This window comes from Myxine glutinosa, chromosome 3 (assembly GCF_964187855.1).
Source record: "Myxine glutinosa chromosome 3, kmMyxGlut1.1, whole genome shotgun sequence".
NCBI classification, from domain to species: domain Eukaryota; kingdom Metazoa; phylum Chordata; class Myxini; order Myxiniformes; family Myxinidae; genus Myxine; species Myxine glutinosa.
The window spans coordinates 60,667,661-60,688,541 of NC_136263.1; the positions used below are offsets into that span (position 1 = coordinate 60,667,661).

Sequence of the window (20,881 nt, forward strand, 5' to 3'; positions counted from 1 at the left end):
TCAAAATAGAATGGCGAACCACCCAGTATAACCTTTGCCAAGAAACTGCTTTGGCAGTGTCAATGATCTGTAATCATCAAAATCAATATTGTACACCGCTCCTTTCCTATGCCATCTCCAGGCATTGCAAATCGTCATTGCCGGGCACCAAAGGGGGCTCGGCAGTGACGCACGCTGAAAGAGAGTACTCAGTTTTCACTCTGGTTTCTTGTTTGTTGTACACCGCTCCTTTCCTATGCCATCTCCAGGCATTGCAAATCGTCATTGCCGGGCACCAAAGGGGGCTCGGCAGTGACGCACGCTGAAAGAGAGTACTCAGTTTTCACTCTGGTTTCTTGTTTTCTTGTTTGTTTGTTTTCTTTCTTGGTTGTCCGGGCGATATCTCAGCCATCCTTTGAGCTAGGAAGCTGAAATTTCGGCACAGTAGTGAGCAAGTCCTTTGTCAAATACGGTATTTTTTGTTTTTTGAATAATCAATTAATTGAGGAGTTATTTAATTATTAGCGTTTAATTAAGTACTTATTTAATTAATTAAATTTCATTTCTCTTCTGACCATTATTAACTCAGGCACCTTTTGAGTTAGGAAGCTGATATTTGGACATGCCAATGACCAGGTGATTTGGCTGCAAAGGATATTTTTGATTTATTAATTAATCAATTAATCGATTAATTATTTAATTATTCGATTAATGACAAAAAAAATTTTTTTTTTAAAGTTATAGATTCTGATGAAATAGTGGTAGTTTATGTGTTCTCTGACCAAATTGATTAATAATTTAATTTTTTTATGATTATTGTACACCGCTCCTTTCCTATGCCATCTCCAGGCATTGCAAATCGTCATTGCCGGGCACCAAAGGGGGCTCGGCAGTGACGCACGCTGAAAGAGAGTACTCAGTTTTCACTCTGGTTTCTTGTTTTCTTGTTTGTTTGTTTTCTTTCTTGGTTGTCCGGGCGATATCTCAGCCATCCTTTGAGCTAGGAAGCTGAAATTTCGGCACAGTAGTGAGCAAGTCCTTTGTCAAATACGGTATTTTTTGTTTTTTGAATAATCAATTAATTGAGGAGTTATTTAATTATTAGCGTTTAATTAAGTACTTATTTAATTAATTAAATTTCATTTCTCTTCTGACCATTATTAACTCAGGCACCTTTTGAGTTAGGAAGCTGATATTTGGACATGCCAATGACCAGGTGATTTGGCTGCAAAGGATATTTTTGATTTATTAATTAATCAATTAATCGATTAATTATTTAATTATTCGATTAATGACAAAAAAAAATTTTTTTTTAAAGTTATAGATTCTGATGAAATAGTGGTAGTTTATGTGTTCTCTGACCAAATTGATTAATAATTTAATTTTTTTATGATTATTATTTATTTATTTTCATTATTAATCATTTATTTATTTTCTTTCTCATTTGGCCAATATCTCAGGCACCTTTTGAGCTGGGAAGCTAATATTTGGACATGAGTGACCAAGTGATGTGGCTATCAAGGATATTTTTGATTTATTGATTAATCATTTCATCTATTAAGTATTTATTGATTAATCGATTAATTATTTATTGAGTAATCAATTAATTATTTAATTTTTTATAAATGACTTATTTAATTAAATTTCTAAAAGATACATCTTCGGATGAAGCACTACTGGTTTAGTTATGCGATTAGCCAATTGATTATGAAAATATTTTGTGATAATCTTTTATTGATTTTAATTATACAATTAATCAATCAATTAGTGTACACCTCTCCCTCCCAATGCAGCCTCAATGAGCTGCACTGCGGTATTGCCAGGCGCCGGAGGCGCCCCGGCAATGCCGCGCTGCAGCATATTTAATTATTTGGCATGGGGCGGTGTACTTTGAATGTATGTGTACTTGTTGTACACCGCTCCTTTCCTATGCCATCTCCAGGCATTGCAAATCGTCATTGCCGGGCACCAAAGGGGGCTCGGCAGTGACGCACGCTGAAAGAGAGTACTCAGTTTTCACTCTGGTTTCTTGTTTGTTTTCTTGTTTGTTTTCTTGCTTGTTTGTTTGTTTTCTTGGTTGTCCGGACGATATCTCAGCCATCCTTTGAGCTAGGAAGCTGAAATTTCGGCACAGTAGTGAGCAAGTCCTTTGTCAAATACGGTATTTTTTGTTTTTTGAATAATCAATTAATTGAGGAGTTATTTAATTATTAGCGTTTAATTAAGTACTTATTTAATTAATTAAATTTCATTTATCTTCTGACCATTATTAACTCAGGCACCTTTTGAGTTAGGAAGCTGATATTTGGACATGCCAATGACCAGGTGATTTGGCTGCAAAGGATATTTTTGATTTATTAATTAATCAATTAATCGATTAATTATTTAATTATTCGATTAATGACAAAAAAATTTTTTTTTTTTAAGTTACAGATTCTGATGAAATAGTGGTAGTTTATGTGTTCTCTGACCAAATTGATTAATAATTTAATTTTTTTATGATTATTATTTATTTATTTTCATTATTAATCATTTATTTATTTTCTTTCTCATTTGGCCAATATCTCAGGCACCTTTTGAGCTGGGAAGCTAATATTTGGACATGAGTGACCAAGTGATGTGGCTATCAAGGATATTTTTGATTTATTGATTAATCATTTCATCTATTAAGTATTTATTGATTAATCGATTAATTATTTATTGAGTAATCAATTAATTATTTAATTTTTTATAAATGACTTATTTAATTAAATTTCTAAAAGATACATCTTCGGATGAAGCACTACTGGTTTAGTTATGCGATTAGCCAATTGATTATGAAAATATTTTGTGATAATCTTTTATTGATTTTAATTATACAATTAATCAATCAATTAGTGTACACCTCTCCCTCCCAATGCAGCCTCAATGAGCTGCACTGCGGTATTGCCGGGCGCCGGAGGCGCCCCGGCAATGCCGCGCTGCAGCATATTTAATTATTTGGCATGGGGCGGTGTACTTTGAATGTATGTGTACTTGTTTGTTTGTTTTCTTGCTTTCTTTCTTGGTTGTCCGGACGATATCTCAGCCATCCTTTGAGCTAGGAAGCTGAAATTTCGGCACAGTCGTGAGCAAGTCCTTTGTCAAATACGGTATTTTTTGTTTTTTGAATAATCAATTAATTGAGGAGTTATTTAATTATTAGCGTTTAATTAAGTACTTATTTAATTAATTAAATTTCATTTCTCTTCTGACCATTATTAACTCAGGCACCTTTTGAGTTAGGAAGCTGATATTTGGACATGCCAATGACCAGGTGATTTGGCTGCAAAGGATATTTTTGATTTATTAATTAATCAATTAATCGATTAATTATTTAATTATTCGATTAATGACCCAAAAAAATTTTTTTTTTAAGTTACAGATTCTGATGAAATAGTGGTAGTTTATGTGTTCTCTGACCAAATTGATTACCAATTTAATTTTTTTATGATTATTATTTATTTATTTTCATTATTAATCATTTATTTATTTTCTTTCTCATTTGGCCAATATCTCAGGCACCTTTTGAGCTGGGAAGCTAATATTTGGACATAAGTGACTAAGTGATGTGGCTATCAAGGATATTTTTGATTTATTGATTAATCATTTCATCTATTAATTATTTATTGATTAATCGATTAATTATTTATTGAGTAATCAATTAATTATTTAATTTTTTATAAATGACTTATTTAATTAAATTTCTAAAAGATACATCTTCGGATGAAGCACTAGTGGTTTAGTTATGCGATTAGCCAATTGATTATGAAAATATTTTGTGATAATCTTTTATTGATTTTAATTATACAATTAATCAATCAATTAGTGTATACCTCTCCCTCCCAATGCAGCCTTAATGAGCTGCACTGCGGTATTGCCGGGCGCCGGAGGCGCCCCGGCAATGCCGCGCTGCAGCATATTTAATTATTTGGCATGGGGCGGTGTACTTTGAATGTATGTGTACTTGTTTGTTTTCTTTCTTGGTTGTCCGGACGATATCTCAGCCATCCTTTGAGCTAGGAAGCTGAAATTTCGGCACAGTAGTGAGCAAGTCCTTTGTCAAATACGGTATTTTTTGTTTTTTGAATAATCAATTAATTGAGGAGTTATTTAATTATTAGCGTTTAATTAAGTACTTATTTAATTAATTAAATTTCATTTATCTTCTGACCATTATTAACTCAGGCACCTTTTGAGTTAGGAAGCTGATATTTGGACATGCCAATGACCAGGTGATTTGGCTGCAAAGGATATTTTTGATTTATTAATTAATCAATTAATCGATTAATTATTTAATTATTCGATTAATGACAAAAAAATTTTTTTTTTTTAAGTTACAGATTCTGATGAAATAGTGGTAGTTTATGTGTTCTCTGACCAAATTGATTAATAATTTAATTTTTTTATGATTATTATTTATTTATTTTCATTATTAATCATTTATTTATTTTCTTTCTCATTTGGCCAATATCTCAGGCACCTTTTGAGCTGGGAAGCTAATATTTGGACATGAGTGACCAAGTGATGTGGCTATCAAGGATATTTTTGATTTATTGATTAATCATTTCATCTATTAAGTATTTATTGATTAATCGATTAATTATTTATTGAGTAATCAATTAATTATTTAATTTTTTATAAATGACTTATTTAATTAAATTTCTAAAAGATACATCTTCGGATGAAGCACTACTGGTTTAGTTATGCGATTAGCCAATTGATTATGAAAATATTTTGTGATAATCTTTTATTGATTTTAATTATACAATTAATCAATCAATTAGTGTACACCTCTCCCTCCCAATGCAGCCTCAATGAGCTGCACTGCGGTATTGCCGGGCGCCGGAGGCGCCCCGGCAATGCCGCGCTGCAGCATATTTAATTATTTGGCATGGGGCGGTGTACTTTGAATGTATGTGTACTTGTTTATATTATTCCTGACCATTCCCAATATCTTACGTTTCCTAATATTGAATTGAACCTGCCAATCTTTACCTCCGCCACCAAAGGTGGATGGAGGTTATGTTTTCACCCCTGTCTGATTGTTTGTCTGTGAACAAGATATCTCAAAAAGTTGTGGACAGATTTGGACGAAACGTGGCGGGCAGGTTCGGTGTCTGACAAGGAGGATTCGATTCGATTTTGGTGAACATCTGAATATGGATTTGGAAATGAGAATTATTTAATTTTTTAAGTGATTCTTCACCATTGAATGATCAGGCTAAAACCAACATATAGCAGGATATCTCAAAAAGTTGTGGATGGATGATTTTGATTAAATGTGATTCTGTATTGTGATTTTCTGGTCTACTCTGGGATACAAAACGTAAACTGTTCACCTGGTGGAGTTATGCTCTCGACTGAGTGCCGTTCTCGTTTTGTCCAAGCAATGAGTGTGTCTCGGCTTTCCTCATGAATACAATCACCATCTACACCATGCTCCTTCCTTTTTACACCTCCAAGCTTGGTGACATTTGCGAATGTTGAAAATTTACCCTTCATGCCACTATCCTTATTATTGATGGATATTGCAAAGCAGCAGCAGTCTTAGTAATGATCCCAAAGGTACCCCACAACCCCAAACTCATCTAACTCCAAATCCTTATCCCCAGATAAATCCTTTCTTCTACTGGTACATCCAAAAAGTCTGCTGTGTAAAGAGAATCTTTTCAATGTGTAGGCTTCTCAAAAGACTGCTTCACAAGTTTTTAATTCAGCATGGAAAACACCATGATTGTCTCCAGCTTTGTTTGGATGCGAATGACGTCATCACTGCACTTCCCATTCATGGAAATATTCAGAGGTGCATGTCACATTAACAAGGGTCAGATTATTTTGGACAAGCATGAGATCAGTATGCGAATAGTTAGCAGGAAAAGATTTCCATGAGCCTTAAGTAAAAATATAGAAGTATGTGCACTCGGCTTTGAGCTGTCTAGAATGGGTTCGAATCTTGACCCAGCTATAAACTGTCATTCTGATGTTTCGCAAGTAGCTCGAGGAATCAATGTATGCACCATTCCTCGGATGGACTTAACGCTGCAGGACCCCTCTGTTAGGACTGACCATTAGTGGACGTTAAATATCTGATTATGTCATTCACGAGGAGTAGGCGAGATCGCTGGCTCTTTGGACTAATTACAAATCTATGCCCTGGCTGACTGCTGGGGAAGCAATAGCAAACCACCTTGCACAACCCTTGCCAAGAGATGCCTCTTCGTGATGGTTGTACCACCCAATGCTTTCCCTCTTGTCTGTGTGTCTTTCTCTCTCTCCTCTCTCTCTCTCTTTCTCTCTCTAACTCTGTCGTGGCCCTGACTCTGTGAAGGCAGGGGTACACGATCCTGGATGTGGGGGTTATCTGGATCACTCCTGGGAGATCGATCGGCTGTCTCCGTGCCACATGTATGTTCGAGAGAACTGTTTGGGGCCATACAACAACAACAACAACAACAACAACAACAACAACAACAACAACCCTCGCCAAAATACTGCTTCTGCTGCACTGGCACTATCCAAATAGTTTGGTATATTGATGATGATAGTCAACTAAATGAAAGAAGTATCACGTACTGAATATTAGTTAGATAGATGGAAGACCAATCCTTTAACATAATCACCTACCTGAGCTGAAATTGTGCTTTAATCTCAAAGCAATGTGGCAACGAAAAGCCAGGTTCATCGCAGATACACCACTTCGTTAGCCATTCGATGTGAAACGATCAATCGCTCAAAGATGGTGGTTCATGAAGAAAGGACCCAACTCAAGTCCCAACATATCAGTTCAAATTAGTAATGTATAGCTTATTATAAGCGTAGCATGAGGTCACCTGCATGAGGGACCCGAGTGATCCTGTGAATTTTTCATTATTTTCATATATATCTAACGTTCTGGCTTTGATATTCGTATTTCTTTCAAGTTGCCTTACAAACATCAGAATACATCCGAAGTGTGTCTGTTGCGAATTCTCCCAACAATTGAATGAATGATCCCGCTCAGAGTCCAGAAGAGGTTGAGGCAACTGGGTCAGCACAAAATGCAGCTGATACCGGTAGACCCGACTAAGTAGAGCTGACTAGGTATTTTGGATCACCCTGTAGAACAAAGCAGTGATGTGACAAGATCACTCCCACAGACATGCAAAACAAAAGGACAGCAGGACAAGCGCACACACTATTTCACAAGCAGGTGCGGGATGTGCAAACACGTTAGTTATAAAGGTAAAGGTAGTAGTGTAAAAGCTCATTGATTGAAGTAAAGCCGAAGGTAACATGCATTCTATTCCTCTCCCATAAATGGAGGATAGGAGCCATGGGGAGCCAAAGGACCTTTCTCGATTGAGAATTACACACAATAAAGTCCCACTCGGGAAAACAGCTTTTGCTTCGGCAGGTGAGAACATTCGTGAGAGTGGAAGCAAAGGAAGGCGAAATTGAGAACCAAATACCAGGTACGGCACGGCGATCCGAGACCAGCGGGGGTACTTTGAGGCGGAGGTTGTTGTGGTCACTTAGCCAAGTGACGCCGTGCAGAGGAGAGCGCGGGAGGCGCAGGGGCACTGGGATCTCAGGGCGCGGATGCAGTGGAGCGAGCACGGGGAAGGAGCGCAGAGGCCACAGCCGGCCCAGCTCGACGTGCTCGCTGCGCGCCCGCCCGAAGAGCGAAAGGGAGTGCGGTCGGCGCGCCGAGCTCACATGGCCCGCGCTCAGATCGCGCCCGCACTGGCTGGGAGATTTGGAGGCCGTGCTTCCTCCGTTTGCCGTTGGATGCTCCGACTTCGTTTCTAGGGATCGCCTGTCCCCCACCCGTCTCTTCTACCTCGCGAACCCAGATTGACGCACCCGAGCACCGGTTGTATCGGCCGCATGCGCCGAAGAACGGGAACTACGGGTAGCCTGGGTTGCGAGCAATGGGCCTAATTACCTTAAGATGAGGCACGTTTTAATTACCCCACGGGACTACCCGACACAACCACAACACAAGCGGGGAGAAGTTGGAGAGGGAGTTGGTGAGAAGGGGTTTCGGAACCGTGGTGGAAAGAGGAAAGAGAAACGAGAAAGCAAGAAAAGGGTGCAGAATGCAGCAAAGTAGTTGACGAGGCAAATTAGAGGTCATTGGGTCGTTTGCATTTTAACACAGGCAAAGAGAAAAGCAGTGATGAGCAAGGAAGAGCGAAAAGCAGTGATGAGCAAGGAAGAGCGAAAAGGAGTAATGAGCAAGGACGAGCGAAAAGGAGTGATGAGCAAGGAAGAGCGAAAAGGAGTGATGAGCAAGGACGAGCGAAAAAGAGTAATGAGCAAGGAAGAGCGAAAAGGAGTGATGAGCAAGGACGAGCGAAAAAGAGTAATGAGCAAGGAAGAGCGAAAAGGAGTAATGAGCAAGGACGAGCAAAAAGGAGTAATGAGCAAGGAAGGGTGAAAAGGAGTGATGAGCAAGGACGAGCGAAAAGGAGTAATGAGCAAGGAAGAGTGAAATGGAGTGAAATGGACTGAAATGGAGTGAAAGCACACGTACTCTCGCAGAGGAAGCAATCGGTGAAGCGGTTCAGGCAGCCACATCTCACAGAAGTGGACCTGCTGTCCATTGCGCAGTTGGCGCACCCTCAACGCAGCACCCCGGACCCTATGGCTGCTGGCCCGTGGACTTGTCCGATCGAGTGCGGCCAAAGTGCAGTTGAGAAGCTCGGTGTGATGAAAGAAAGCGGCCTGGTTGACCCTCCCTCGAACTTGAAGTTCCCCACTCCGCAGGCAACGGGCTGTGACAGGAGACACGGCAAATAGTTTCGCCTAAGAGTCCCAGACACGAGTGCATATGTAAGTAAATATCTTTGCCTGGTTTACGTTCAGCCTTATGCTCCCCGCTGTCTTGATGTGTCTCTCTCTGTATGTGTCTGTCTTTCTTCTCCTGCCCTCCTCCTTCGAATTGTCGGTGTCCTCGTGTGGTCTGCTTGTGACGTCATCCAGGGCCGACGGGCTTCTGAAGGGTCCAGGGGGAGAGGTGGGTCCAGAGGGGTGTTTGAGGGGGGGGGGGGAGGAGAAAGGAGAGGGGGGAGGGTGGTTCTGGCTGAATTTGGTGTTGAGGAAAAACATATGGGAAGGAATGCTGTATAACACCAGTAAATAACACTTTACAAGACCAGGTTAACAACAATAAATACAATGGTCTCAGAATCTACCAAATTGTTACAAGACAATGAATCGATGCAATGGCATTGTATTCGGCATTCCCTTTGGACAACCATCACCATATATTATATATATATATATATATATATATATATATATATATATATATATATATATATATATATATATATATATATATATATATATATATATATATATATACATACATACACACACCACCTGTCAAAAGTTTTAGAACACCTCAATATTTCCAGTTTTTATTGAAATTTAAGCAATTCAAGTCCAGTGAATAACCTGAAATGGTACAAAGGTAAGCAGTAAACTGCTTGAGGTTAAAAAAAAGTTTAGCTTAGCAAAAACGGGAAAATAATGCAAATTGCACAGTTATATTGTAAAACTAGAACGGGCACTCGGTAGAGCGCATACCTTCGCCGCAGCTACTGTTCTGTACTTGGCATGGGAGTGTAAGGAACAGAACAGTGAACAGTTTGGTGCTGATTTCATGCAAATCGGATAAGAATTGACCGAGTTATGACAAACAAGATCGGGCATTGAATTCTGAACATTTTGGCATTAGTTGCATGCCAATTGGATAAAAATTGACCACGCTATGGTAAAATTACGATTTTGACCTTTTCGTGACCTTGACCTTGACCTTTGACCCGATTGCTCCCAAAATCTAATCAAATGTGTCCCGTATAATAACCAATCATCCCACCAAATTTCATGCAATTCGGTTGAATACTTTTTGAGTTATGCGAATAACATACACACACACACACACACACAGACATACAAATAAATACACAGCGATCAAAACATAACCTTCCGCTTTTGCGAAGGTAAAAAAAGAAGAAAAAAAAAGGCCTTCTTCAGGGAACAAGTAATGGGTTAACAACTTGCAGCTGTTTTGCAGCAATGTAAGTAAATTAAGCCTTGAAAGTTGATGCAAACAATTCCTACAGGTGTCCCAACCTCTGCTGATTACTTGATTACAAACCCCCTGTCTGTACAAGACCAGTATTGGAACAGACTGTTTTTACACCCTCTGAAGCATTATTTGGACAATATTGCACTGCAGGAAGTAGTATATTACTATCATAATGGTGAGAAAAAGGCAATTGACAAAGGAAGACAGACAGACCATTATAACCCTTAAAAGTGTAGGTCTTTCCTTCAGAGAAATTGCAAAGAAAGCCAAGGTGTCAGTGAGTACAGTTTCCTACACCATCAAAAGGCACTTGGAAACTGGAGGAAACTCTGACAGGAAGAGGTCTGGCAGACCCAAAGCCACAACAGAATCAGAAGACAAGTTTCTGAGAGTCAACAGCTTGCGTGATAGGCGGCTCACAGGACAGCAGTTTCAAGCACAGCTTAACACTGGTCGAAGTAAGCAATTCTCAGATTCAACTGTGAAGAGAAGACTTCGAGCTGCAGGTTTGACAGGTTGAGTGGCAGTAAGAAAGCCATTGCTAAGATGGCAAAATAAGAAAAAGAGGCTTGCCTGGGCCATGAAGCACCGCCAGTGGACTACTGAAGACTGAAAGAAGGTCTTATGGACCGATGAATCAAAATTTGAAATATTTGGTTCATGACGCAGGGTTTTTGTACGCCGTCGAGGAGGCGAAAGGATGGTTCCTCAGTGTGTGACACCAACTGTCAAACATGGAGGAGGAAGCGTGATGGTCTGGGGCTCTTTTGCTGGATCCAGAGTCGGCGACTTGCACAGTGACTGGCACCCTGAACCAAAAGGGCTACCACAGCATTTTGCAGCGCCATGCAATACCCTCTGGTATACACCTAGTTGGTCAGGGGTTCATCCTACAGCAAGATAATGACCCTAAACACACCTCCAGGCTATGTCAAAACTACCTTTGAGGAAAAGAACAAGACAGTAGGCTTCAAATCATGGAATGGCCAGCACACTCTCCAGACTTAAAACTCATCGAGCTGGTTTGGGATGAACTGGACAGAAGGGTGAAAGCAAAGCAACCTACAAGTGCAACACATTTGTGGGAACTTCTGCAACAGTGTTGGGAAGAACTTCCCGAACACTATTTGATTTCCATTGTAGAAAGAATGCCACGAGTGAGTTCGGCGGTTATATCTGCAAAAGGTGGCTACTTTGCTGAGTCAAAATTTTAAATTAAATTTTGTTAAACAAAATCATTCTTTGATTTCTTTTTTTATCTCCAATTGTTTATTTGTTCTATGCTTCATTTCAGAGTACATTGAGACATAAAATGCGTAAATTTCAATTAAAACTGGAAAAATTGAGGTGTTCTTAAACTTTTGACTGGTAGTGTATATACACACGAGTATATATACATTGTAAAGTGTCACTTACATGTATATATATATATATATATATATATATATATATATATATATATATATATATATATATATATATATATATATATATATATATACAGACTTGGCATTTAATATGGAATTTTTTTTTTTTCTTGACTTGAGTTTACTTTCTTAACTCAGTATATCAATCTGGTGAATTTCTTTTACACTTTGGTGATTTATTTGTTAAAAGAACCATGTCACTGATTGTCTGTCGCAGCAAGAAGTCAACAACAGGATTATATCACAGGTGGCGGGTCAAAATGTACGGACAGGTGCATTTGACGATTGGCTTCACAGTCGGGTATACAAGGGTTGTTGCGTTCTGTATTAGTGGAAAACAACTGCTGCACGTCTCCAAAAGTTATTGCCGCTTCCTCTGGAGATGGTCCGTCAACTCGACAATGCTGTTTGTCATGGAGTGGTGGCCTTACGAAATTACGGCATGAAACAGCGTGCTATTGCTCGGCAGTATGGCATCACTCAAGGTCAGGTGTCAAAGATCCTGAAACGAAATGCTCAGAGGGGTGTCCCTACTCCAATACCGAGGCCAGGACGTCCCCGCAGAACCTCAAGGAGGGATGATCGCCAGCTGCACCGGTTAGTCCGCAATGGCCATACCAAGTCAGCTAATCGGCTTAGGGCTGAGTGGCAGCAACTGACAAATGTGCCTGTATCCAGAAGGCTAGTCAACCAACGACTGGTTCAAGCAGGCTATCATGCCAGGCGTCCCCTGAGAAAGCCATGCCTGACCAGACAACACTGCCAGCGCCGATTGCAGTGGGCCAGAGAGCACCGTCAATGGCAGCAAGGACACTGGAATCACGTGATCTTCAGTGACGAGTCTAGATTTCTGGTCTATCGTCAAGATGGCCACGTCCGAGTGCACAGACAAGTGCATGAAGCCTACAACAAAGATTGTATAGTGTCAAGAGTCCAAGCTGGAGGTGGTGGGGTGACCGTTTGAGCTGCTTTTCATTCAGGGGGTAAAACTGACCTGGTTGTTCTGAATGGAAACCTGAACCAGTTCAAGTACAGGGCCATTCTGGAAGAAACATTGCTTCCATTTGCTCGTGCAGCCTTTCGAGGAAACTTTGTCTTCCAAGATGACAATGCACGGCCTCATCATGCTCGCATGATCCAACACTTTCTTGCTGACCATGGTGTAGAGCATATGGAGTGGCCTGCCATGTCCCCGGATATGAATCCGATAGAGAACTTGTGGGCAGAATTAACGCGTCAAATCGACCACTTGGACCAGCAGCCGACCTTTGTGCATGAATTGCAGCAGGCTATTGTCACTGCATGGCAAGTGATTCCTGTCCAAACCTTGGCAAATCTCATGAACAGCATGCCTCAATGTGTACGTGCTCTCCTGAATGCTCGTGGGGGTTACACGAAGTACTGAACTGTAATTTTACTGTCCGTAATCCCAGTCGTAATTTAACTTTTGTTTTTGTTTAAAAATTTTTTGGCTAATGTGCAAAATAAAGAGATATTTCTGGAAAACGTACAGAAGTTTAACACAGTACTGACCATGAATTGAGTTCGATATCAGTTTACATCACTTTCAAGGATCAATTTATTTGTTTCGAAATGTCAAATGTGGTTTTTTGTTTCTTTTAAAGGTCACATTAACAAAATCTAGAATAATTTCAACATAATTCCAATGAACTTTTGGTTCTAAGACATCTTGAAAAGTAAGTTCACCGCCACAAAAAAAATATTCCATATTAAATGCCAAGTCTGTATATATATATATATATATATATATATATATATATATATATATATATATATATATATATATATATATATAGTTACTGATCGCGGATTAAGATGTTATTTACCGAGCGGTGGTATTGCCGCGACCGTTACAGGATCCCTGACTCACCCGATTCACCCAGAACTTTGGCCGGATCGCACCGCAGCTGCTCAATGAGGGGAAAAGACGAAAACGACGAATGCAAAGAGGAAAAGGAATAAAACGAAAAGACGGACAGAAGAGTAATTGGATTTATTATTTACACAAGCAAAAAGGAGCAATCAAGGTTTATTTACAACACATAAGACGCAGGTGACACAGTGCAAATTTTAGCTTACCTACAGACTTAATTAAATACCCAGGGACAGAACAAACAAAACAAACTCACGTACACAAGAAGGGTGGAAAGGCAGGAGGTGGATGGCTGGAGGGAGAGGAAAGGTCCAAGGGGGTCCTGCAGCTCAACCGGCGCGTTTTGCAGCCGCCGTTCCTTTACGGTCCTGCTCCAAACCGCCGTTCAGGCCCCCTTTGGCTGTTGGGTGTTCTTGCTGTTGCGGCCTCCGCTGCGTTCCCAGGACTTGTCTGACTCGTTGGTCTACACCCTCAACTCTTTCTTGGTCCCTCACTCTTTACCACCGACTCCTCACCGCAACCAACGCAACCACTTGACCACCACCTCTACTGACTGACTCTTCACCACTCTCCACTTGACGACCGACTCTCAACCAACTCAGACCAACTCACTACTCACTTCCGTTTGCGCCTTTTATAGCGCCTCCAGCGATTCAGCCGCCGGCGTTTTGGACACGCCCATCGGGGTGCTCACCTCGGCCCTGGTTGGTCGCGCGACCCTCGGGCTCCGCCCTCGATGACGACGGGCAGGTACGCCCCTCCTCCCCTCTATGACGAGGTGGAGTCACGCCCTTCTTCTTCGACCCTGCCTCGTGGTCAATGGCGGTTATTGGAGGGGAGGTGATTGGGAATCGAGGGCTCAGCAATGACGAGAGGGGATGTAATATGGAAATGGAGATTTTGGGGATGGGAATGAAAGGGAGAGTTTGGGGATGGGAAGGAAAGGGAGATTTTGGGGATGGGAAGGAAAGGGGATCTATTCTCTTTCACTGGTGCAATGGAGTACTTCAATTAATGGGAGACACAGCCTTACCCTAGAACACAGAATAAGAGATAACTATCAACAGGGGTATCCTATTACTTGGCTGATGTGTATGCTTGTGGACTAATTATGGGATGCCCTTTCACCTTTACACAGCTCCGGAGGTAGGGGGGCGCAGAATAACCATTAATAATAATAATACAGCACACAATCAAAAAATATACAGTCCTCATCTCCGCAACACTGCACCCTCCTCCTCTTAGGCACGTCCCGGGCCTACAACTTTTACTTTTAGTGTGACACGTAGGTGTAGTTCCCTCTACTTTTAACCTGACCCTGAGTGCGACAGTTTTAAAACATAAATAAATGTGTCCCGCTGCTCCATTGCACCCTGCCTAACAGACTTACGCCCACAGTTAACCGAATTGCGGAATGGTCTTCAAACTATACACTGACGGTGGGAAGCATTATTTACAATGATTATTTTTATTTACAAGACTAACCCAGGACCTGTAATTGTTCTTTCTGGGGGGGAGACAGTCTGCTCTGCATCGATGCACCATGAAAGCACCCAAAAACGCACCAATACACACCCAAGCACCAATCGGTGCAGTCACCATTGTTCATCAATAAAATAAAGCCAACAAACCCAAACCCTGCAGGTGTCTCTTGCTTTTCGGCTCCCTCTGCTGGTTATTATTATTTTTTCCAGTTGTTGTCTTTTCCTTCATTTTCTTACTGGCGGCCTATTTGAACTGAAAAATGCACCCAATGTGTCCTTTTTATTTGATTTTATTTATAGCCCACAGGGCCGACTAGTGTGGTTCACCTGTGGGGCATCGGTGCCCTGTGGCCAAGGTCCGCCAGCAAGATTTCGGGCCCTCATGGCCGGTTCCAGCAGAGGGGCCATGCCCCAACCCATGGGGTCCATAAGTGGTGCTCGGCCACAGACATGTGGTCCATAATGTGGTGCATCGATGCAGACAGCTGGTTCTGGGAATTTCGGGCGCACAATGGCCGACCCACGCACGCTCCCCTCGGCACCCAGTGGCGCACAGGTCATGTGGGAGACAAAAGGGGAAAGACAATTGAGCGAGGGGTAAGGTCACAAGGGTACACATCAATAAGGCAATGCAAGGCGAAATGCGTACGGAGGGCGAAGTGAGAAAGCTCGTCCCTACCGTACGTCACCCCCCTGTCACCTACCCCACCCTTGCCCTTACCCCATATGTACAAAAATCTACACATTTACAAATTCATCACTACTGTCACGTCTTCCCCATATTTCCTCTATACCAAATTCGTCTCCACAATCCCTCTACTTCAAAATTTGCCATCACCAAATTCATCATCAATCCTCATAAGGAGGCAGAGATGGAACATCAAAGCACAATGTCACACCCACGTCATGATGCGTCTCACAATCCAAACATTTGCACAGTAAAAATAATTAAACATGGCATGGTGCGGAGTACCTGTCACCTCAGGTGAGTGGATGCAGATGGTGCGAGGAGACTTCATCCTAACTACTTTCTAAATGACATTAACACACTTTACACTACCCGGGGTCTTTCCCTGCCAATCCATTGGCCACTTACACTATGGGTTCTAAAAACCAATTCCCATTGACCAAACTGTGGTGCTTCTCAATTTGGGGTCTCACTCCCCCGATTCATCTCCCGGTGCCTCGCACAATTTCTGGGCTGCGACGTGTAGCTCTCCCAGCAGGTCTACCCACCTGCACACCTCCACCACTGCAGTTGCCACCCGAGCTTACCTGCTCCTCACCCTAACCTATCTAACTGGGGAAGGCCTTCTCCTGGCTCTGTCACCCCTTGGTGCCCTCTGGCACTGGGCTACCCGGGTCCGTCCTCCGGATCCTCGGGCCCCATCCACAACAACTACTACCCGCTCCCAGAGCCCACCTGCGGCCTCACCTGGCCGACATCCTCACAGTGGTGGAGCGCCCAACCAACTACACACACTAACAGGCTACACGCCCAGCCATTTCCACAACACTGATGCACCCATCCAAAGACCATTCTTTCACCTGCACCACAGATGCCAATATCCAACCACAATTTACCTATACCCTCTACCTAACACTTACACTACCCGCCCCGGGTATCCGTGATGGGGGTCCACTCTTCCCCCATTCACACCTTCGCACCATCCACTCCACTCCACAATTTCCACCATACTCACTCCACGACCATCCATTCCAATACTCCATACCATTTATTCCATACACCTGTCCTCCATTCACCTGTCGTTGCACACCTGTGCAATCATACCTGGTGCCACCTGCACCCTCCTCCTCTTCCTGGACCAGTTGGTCAACACAACACACATCACCATCACTCACTCATACACTGCTCCACACACCTGTTCAGTTGCACACCTGTGCAATCACACCTGTTCGATCACACCTGTTCAATCCTCACACACACGGCATCATCTCAGCTAACTACTCCCCTCTGAAACTTGCGCTTCCCAGTCGTCCCTTTAAACTATTGCGCTCCCACGTCATTATCATCCACACTAATCTACCTGCGTCCCCACTACAGGTATCAGTCACTAACTAAACTTAACGTTACCTAATGTCATCTTCGCTAGATCCCTATCAATATAACCTAACCCACCCGGGCTAGTTTTCACTGCCATACACCCCATAAGCTATAGCTCCTTTGCCCCACCTGTGAGGGATGGTGGATTTGCCATCCCTCCACATGGGGCATCTCTTACTATAAATTTTGCTTACCAAATTCCAACCAATCAAAAATTCTGCCAATCACTCTACCATCATCAAATTTTGCTTTTTTTCTAATTTCGGGGCCAAAACACTATCCTCATCACCCGTCTACTTATTACATCCCCTCGGTGCGCCAATTCCCTTCTAAAGCTCGGCTTCGTACAGCCGAGCCATGAACGCGGGTTCTTTTGTGCCGGCGGCTGGATGCGTCCGGCACTCGGTGCAGGGACGGGGGCCTACCCGGGCCGAGATCCCACGCACCACCTCGGCGTGGAGCCATCCAATGTCCCGATCTCGACCTGCCGGCACGTCTCAATAGAAAGTGGTCGCCATGACGACCCTTCCTATTGGGCTGCCCGCTCCGCCTAGTGGAGCCCGGACGCGGCCGTTCCACGCGAGGCCCAGCGTGGATCGCGCACGGCGGTCCTTTCGAACCCGCCGTGGCTCGGATCCCCGCTGGTTCTCGCGGCACGCGAAGCCCGGCACGCAACGAGGGCCCGATTCGGCTATAAGTCGTTCTAACCTTTAACCCGGTTACCGTCGATGCTTCACCTGCATGCTTACAAGCATACGCTACCCCTTTCTTGCTCATACATAAGCGCCTTTGGGCTTCTTCGATGCTTCACCTGCATGCTTACAAGCATACGCTACCCCTTTCTTGCTCATACATAAGCGCCTTTGGGCTTCTGGAAAAGCGCTATACAAAATAAATGAATTATTATTATTATACATGCAGCCGTTTCCATGCTCCTTGTACCTTTCTTACACACCTCGGTACACTCATTCCGCTCACCGACTTGGTCACACACCTGACCACCGAACACCTTGGCACACATTCGTCGCTCGCACACCTCACCAACACACCTCTTCGCGCCCCTTTCTCGGTCACCTCCTTTGTGACAATCACAGGTGTGCTCTCACCCGCACACCCAACTACGTGCCTCACTACCAATTCCAGCGTGCATTCCCACTCATGCTCTACCATTCCAGGTGTGCATCCTTCCATTCCAGGTGTACATCCTCGCTCACCTGTCACAACCAACTCACGCTCCTTGTCACTCTCACTACTCTCACCACCACTCTTGACAACGCACTCACCCTTACTCCCGACAGCGCACTCTTTCCTCATGCACCTGTCCGTTACACACCTTTCTCGCGCACACTCTTGCGCACATTCTACCGTTACACCCTCTGTAACACTCACCACAGGCGTGCATTCTCCCTTACTCTTGACAGCATGCGCTTCCCCCATGCACCCGTCCGTTACACACCTTTCTCGCGCATCCTCTTGCGCACACTTTTTCGTTACTTCCTCCGTAACACTCACCACACCGCGCTTCCCTGTGCTCCCTCGCACACGCGCTTCGACCAACTCGCTCCTGACGGCACACTCACTCCTCGGCGTGCACTTTTTCCTCACACACCCCATGGTCGGACATTCTTGCACACCTCTTTTTTCGCACACCTGACCTGTCACACACTTCACCAACGGCCTTTCACGAACACCCGGATCCAAACCAATCCCCAAGCCGACTGAAGCTTTCCTCACATCATATACATTGCCACTCACCTCCGTACCTCGTCGTTGCACCTCCTCTGCCACCTGCAAACTCTTTATTCGGTTAGTGAGCATCACATCATGAGTTGAGCACCGACCTTGCACATATTCCATCACCTCCTCCTGGATTTCTCTTTTAGTTTCTGTCCGTCCCTTCTTAATTTCACTCACCTCTTCTTCCACTTCCTCTAATTTTTGTTTAACCTCTTTTATTTCTCGGTGCGTCTCCTCAAGTTCGTCCTCTAGGGCTACCGTGACCGTCTCTATGTGCATCCTCACCTGCCAGTCCTTTGTCTCCATTATCTCTGTCACCTCGTCCACCCTCATTGTCAGTTCCTCCCGTACCATCTGACATTGCCTCTGCGTCGCTATTAATTCGTTTTTAATTTCTTTTTGTGTCGCCTTTAACCCTCCTAGTACCGCAGTGTTCTTTTGAACCTGCTCCACTAGTTATTTTTGTCCCTCCGTCAGCTGTTCCACCTCCTCTGTCAGATCTTCTATTCCCCCTTGTAACTTTGCCGTATTATTTCTCACCTCTTTCTCCATACGCTTCTCACCTCGCTTTACCTCCTCGCGTAGCCCGGAAACCTCCTCACCCACACCTCATCGTATCTCCTCCTTCATCTCCTCCCTTTCTTTTGTAGATGCCGCCCTCATCTGTCCCAATTCATCCCTCTGAGCATTCAGTTTGGTTTCTACCCCGATTTTTACCTCCTCTATCTGCTCTCCCATCTGTTTAATTTCTCGGGCGGATTGCTCCCCTATCTCCCGCAATTTGCCCTCCATCCTATTTTCTAACCCCATTAACCCATTTTTCACCCCCTCTAACTGATTCTCCTGGGCAGCCATTCTATTTTCCACCCCCGTTAACCCATTCTTTACCTCTTTTATCCCGTTGTCTAACCCCTCAAATTTGTCGTCTAACTTCCCAAATTTCTTGTCTAATCCCTTAAAATTATTGTCTAACCCCTCACCGGTACCCCTCGCTTCGTCCCTCATTACACCCAATTGCTCACTCTGAGCCCTCGCTTCGTCCCTCATTACCCCCATTTGGCCCTCCAATCGCTCACCCAATCGCTCACTATCAGCCCTCATTTGCTCACTATTAGCCCTCATATCGTCCTTCTGCAGGTTGAGGGACGCCTGCATTTGTACCATAAATTGCTCCATGAGGGCCTGCATTTGCGCCATCCCTCCCACTTGTGCAGCGGGTGCGGCCGCCGTAGCAATGTGCGAGGCGCAATTTTGCGCGCCCGCAACCTCGTGCGCGAGGACGCCATTTTGCGCGCCTGATACTCCCTCAACCGCCTCCTCATTGCTCCCCTCCATTTGATCCTGAATTACTCCTAACCCCTCTATCTCTCCCACCGGCATCCCGTCGCCTTGACCAGCCATGGCGCGATTTCAAAATTCGGGTTTTGTAAAACAAAACAAATTTCGTACGCTCCAAATTTTGACCAAATTTTTTCTAGATGTTTTAAAAATTTGGTTCGGGCCCCGAATCTCACTCCCAGACACCAATTGTTACTGTACTAACACAATTGGTGTTCCAAAATTTGGGCCTAACAAATTTAGTCCCAGGTCCGAATCCAACTCCTGACAACCAATTGTTACTGATCGCGGATTAAGATGTTATTTACCGAGCGGTGGTATTGCCGCGACCGTTACAGGATCCCTGACTCACCCGATTCACCCAGAACTTTGGCCGGATCGCACCGCAGCTGCTCAATGAGGGGAAAAGACGAAAACGACGAATGCAAAGAGGAAAAGGAATAAAACGAATAGACGGACAGAAGAGTAATTGGATTTATTATTTACACAAGCAAAAAGGAGCAATCAAGGTTTATTTACAACACATAAGACGCAGGTGACACAGTGCAAATTTTAGCTTACCTACAGACTTAATTAAATACCCAGGGACAGAACAAACAAAACAAACTCACGTACACAAGAAGGGTGGAAAGGCAGGAGGTGGATGGCTGGAGGGAGAGGAAAGGTCCAAGGGGGTCCTGCAGCTCAACCGGCGCGTTTTGCAGCCGCCGTTCCTTTACGGCCCTGCTCCAAACCGCCGTTCAGGCCCCCTTTGGCTGTTGGGTGTTCTTGCTGTTGCGGCCTCCGCTGCGTTCCCAGGACTTGTCTGACTCGTTGGTCCACACCCTCAACTCTTTCTTGGTCCCTCACTCTTTACCA

At 43.6% G+C, this 20,881-nt stretch overlaps 1 protein-coding gene across 1 annotated transcript in view; it reads right to left on the bottom strand.

Annotated features, from left to right (window-relative positions):
- PDE10A (phosphodiesterase 10A) overlaps positions 1-8,757 on the bottom strand; it is a 131,704-nt gene extending 122,947 nt beyond the window's left edge. Inside the window, exon 1 of the mRNA XM_068110734.2 lies at positions 8,516-8,757. Coding sequence (XP_067966835.1) covers positions 8,516-8,585 — 70 coding nt within the window. The 5' untranslated portion in view covers positions 8,586-8,757. The remainder of the gene's footprint in view (positions 1-8,515) is intronic.
- Between the last annotated feature and the right edge of the window lie 12,124 nt (positions 8,758-20,881).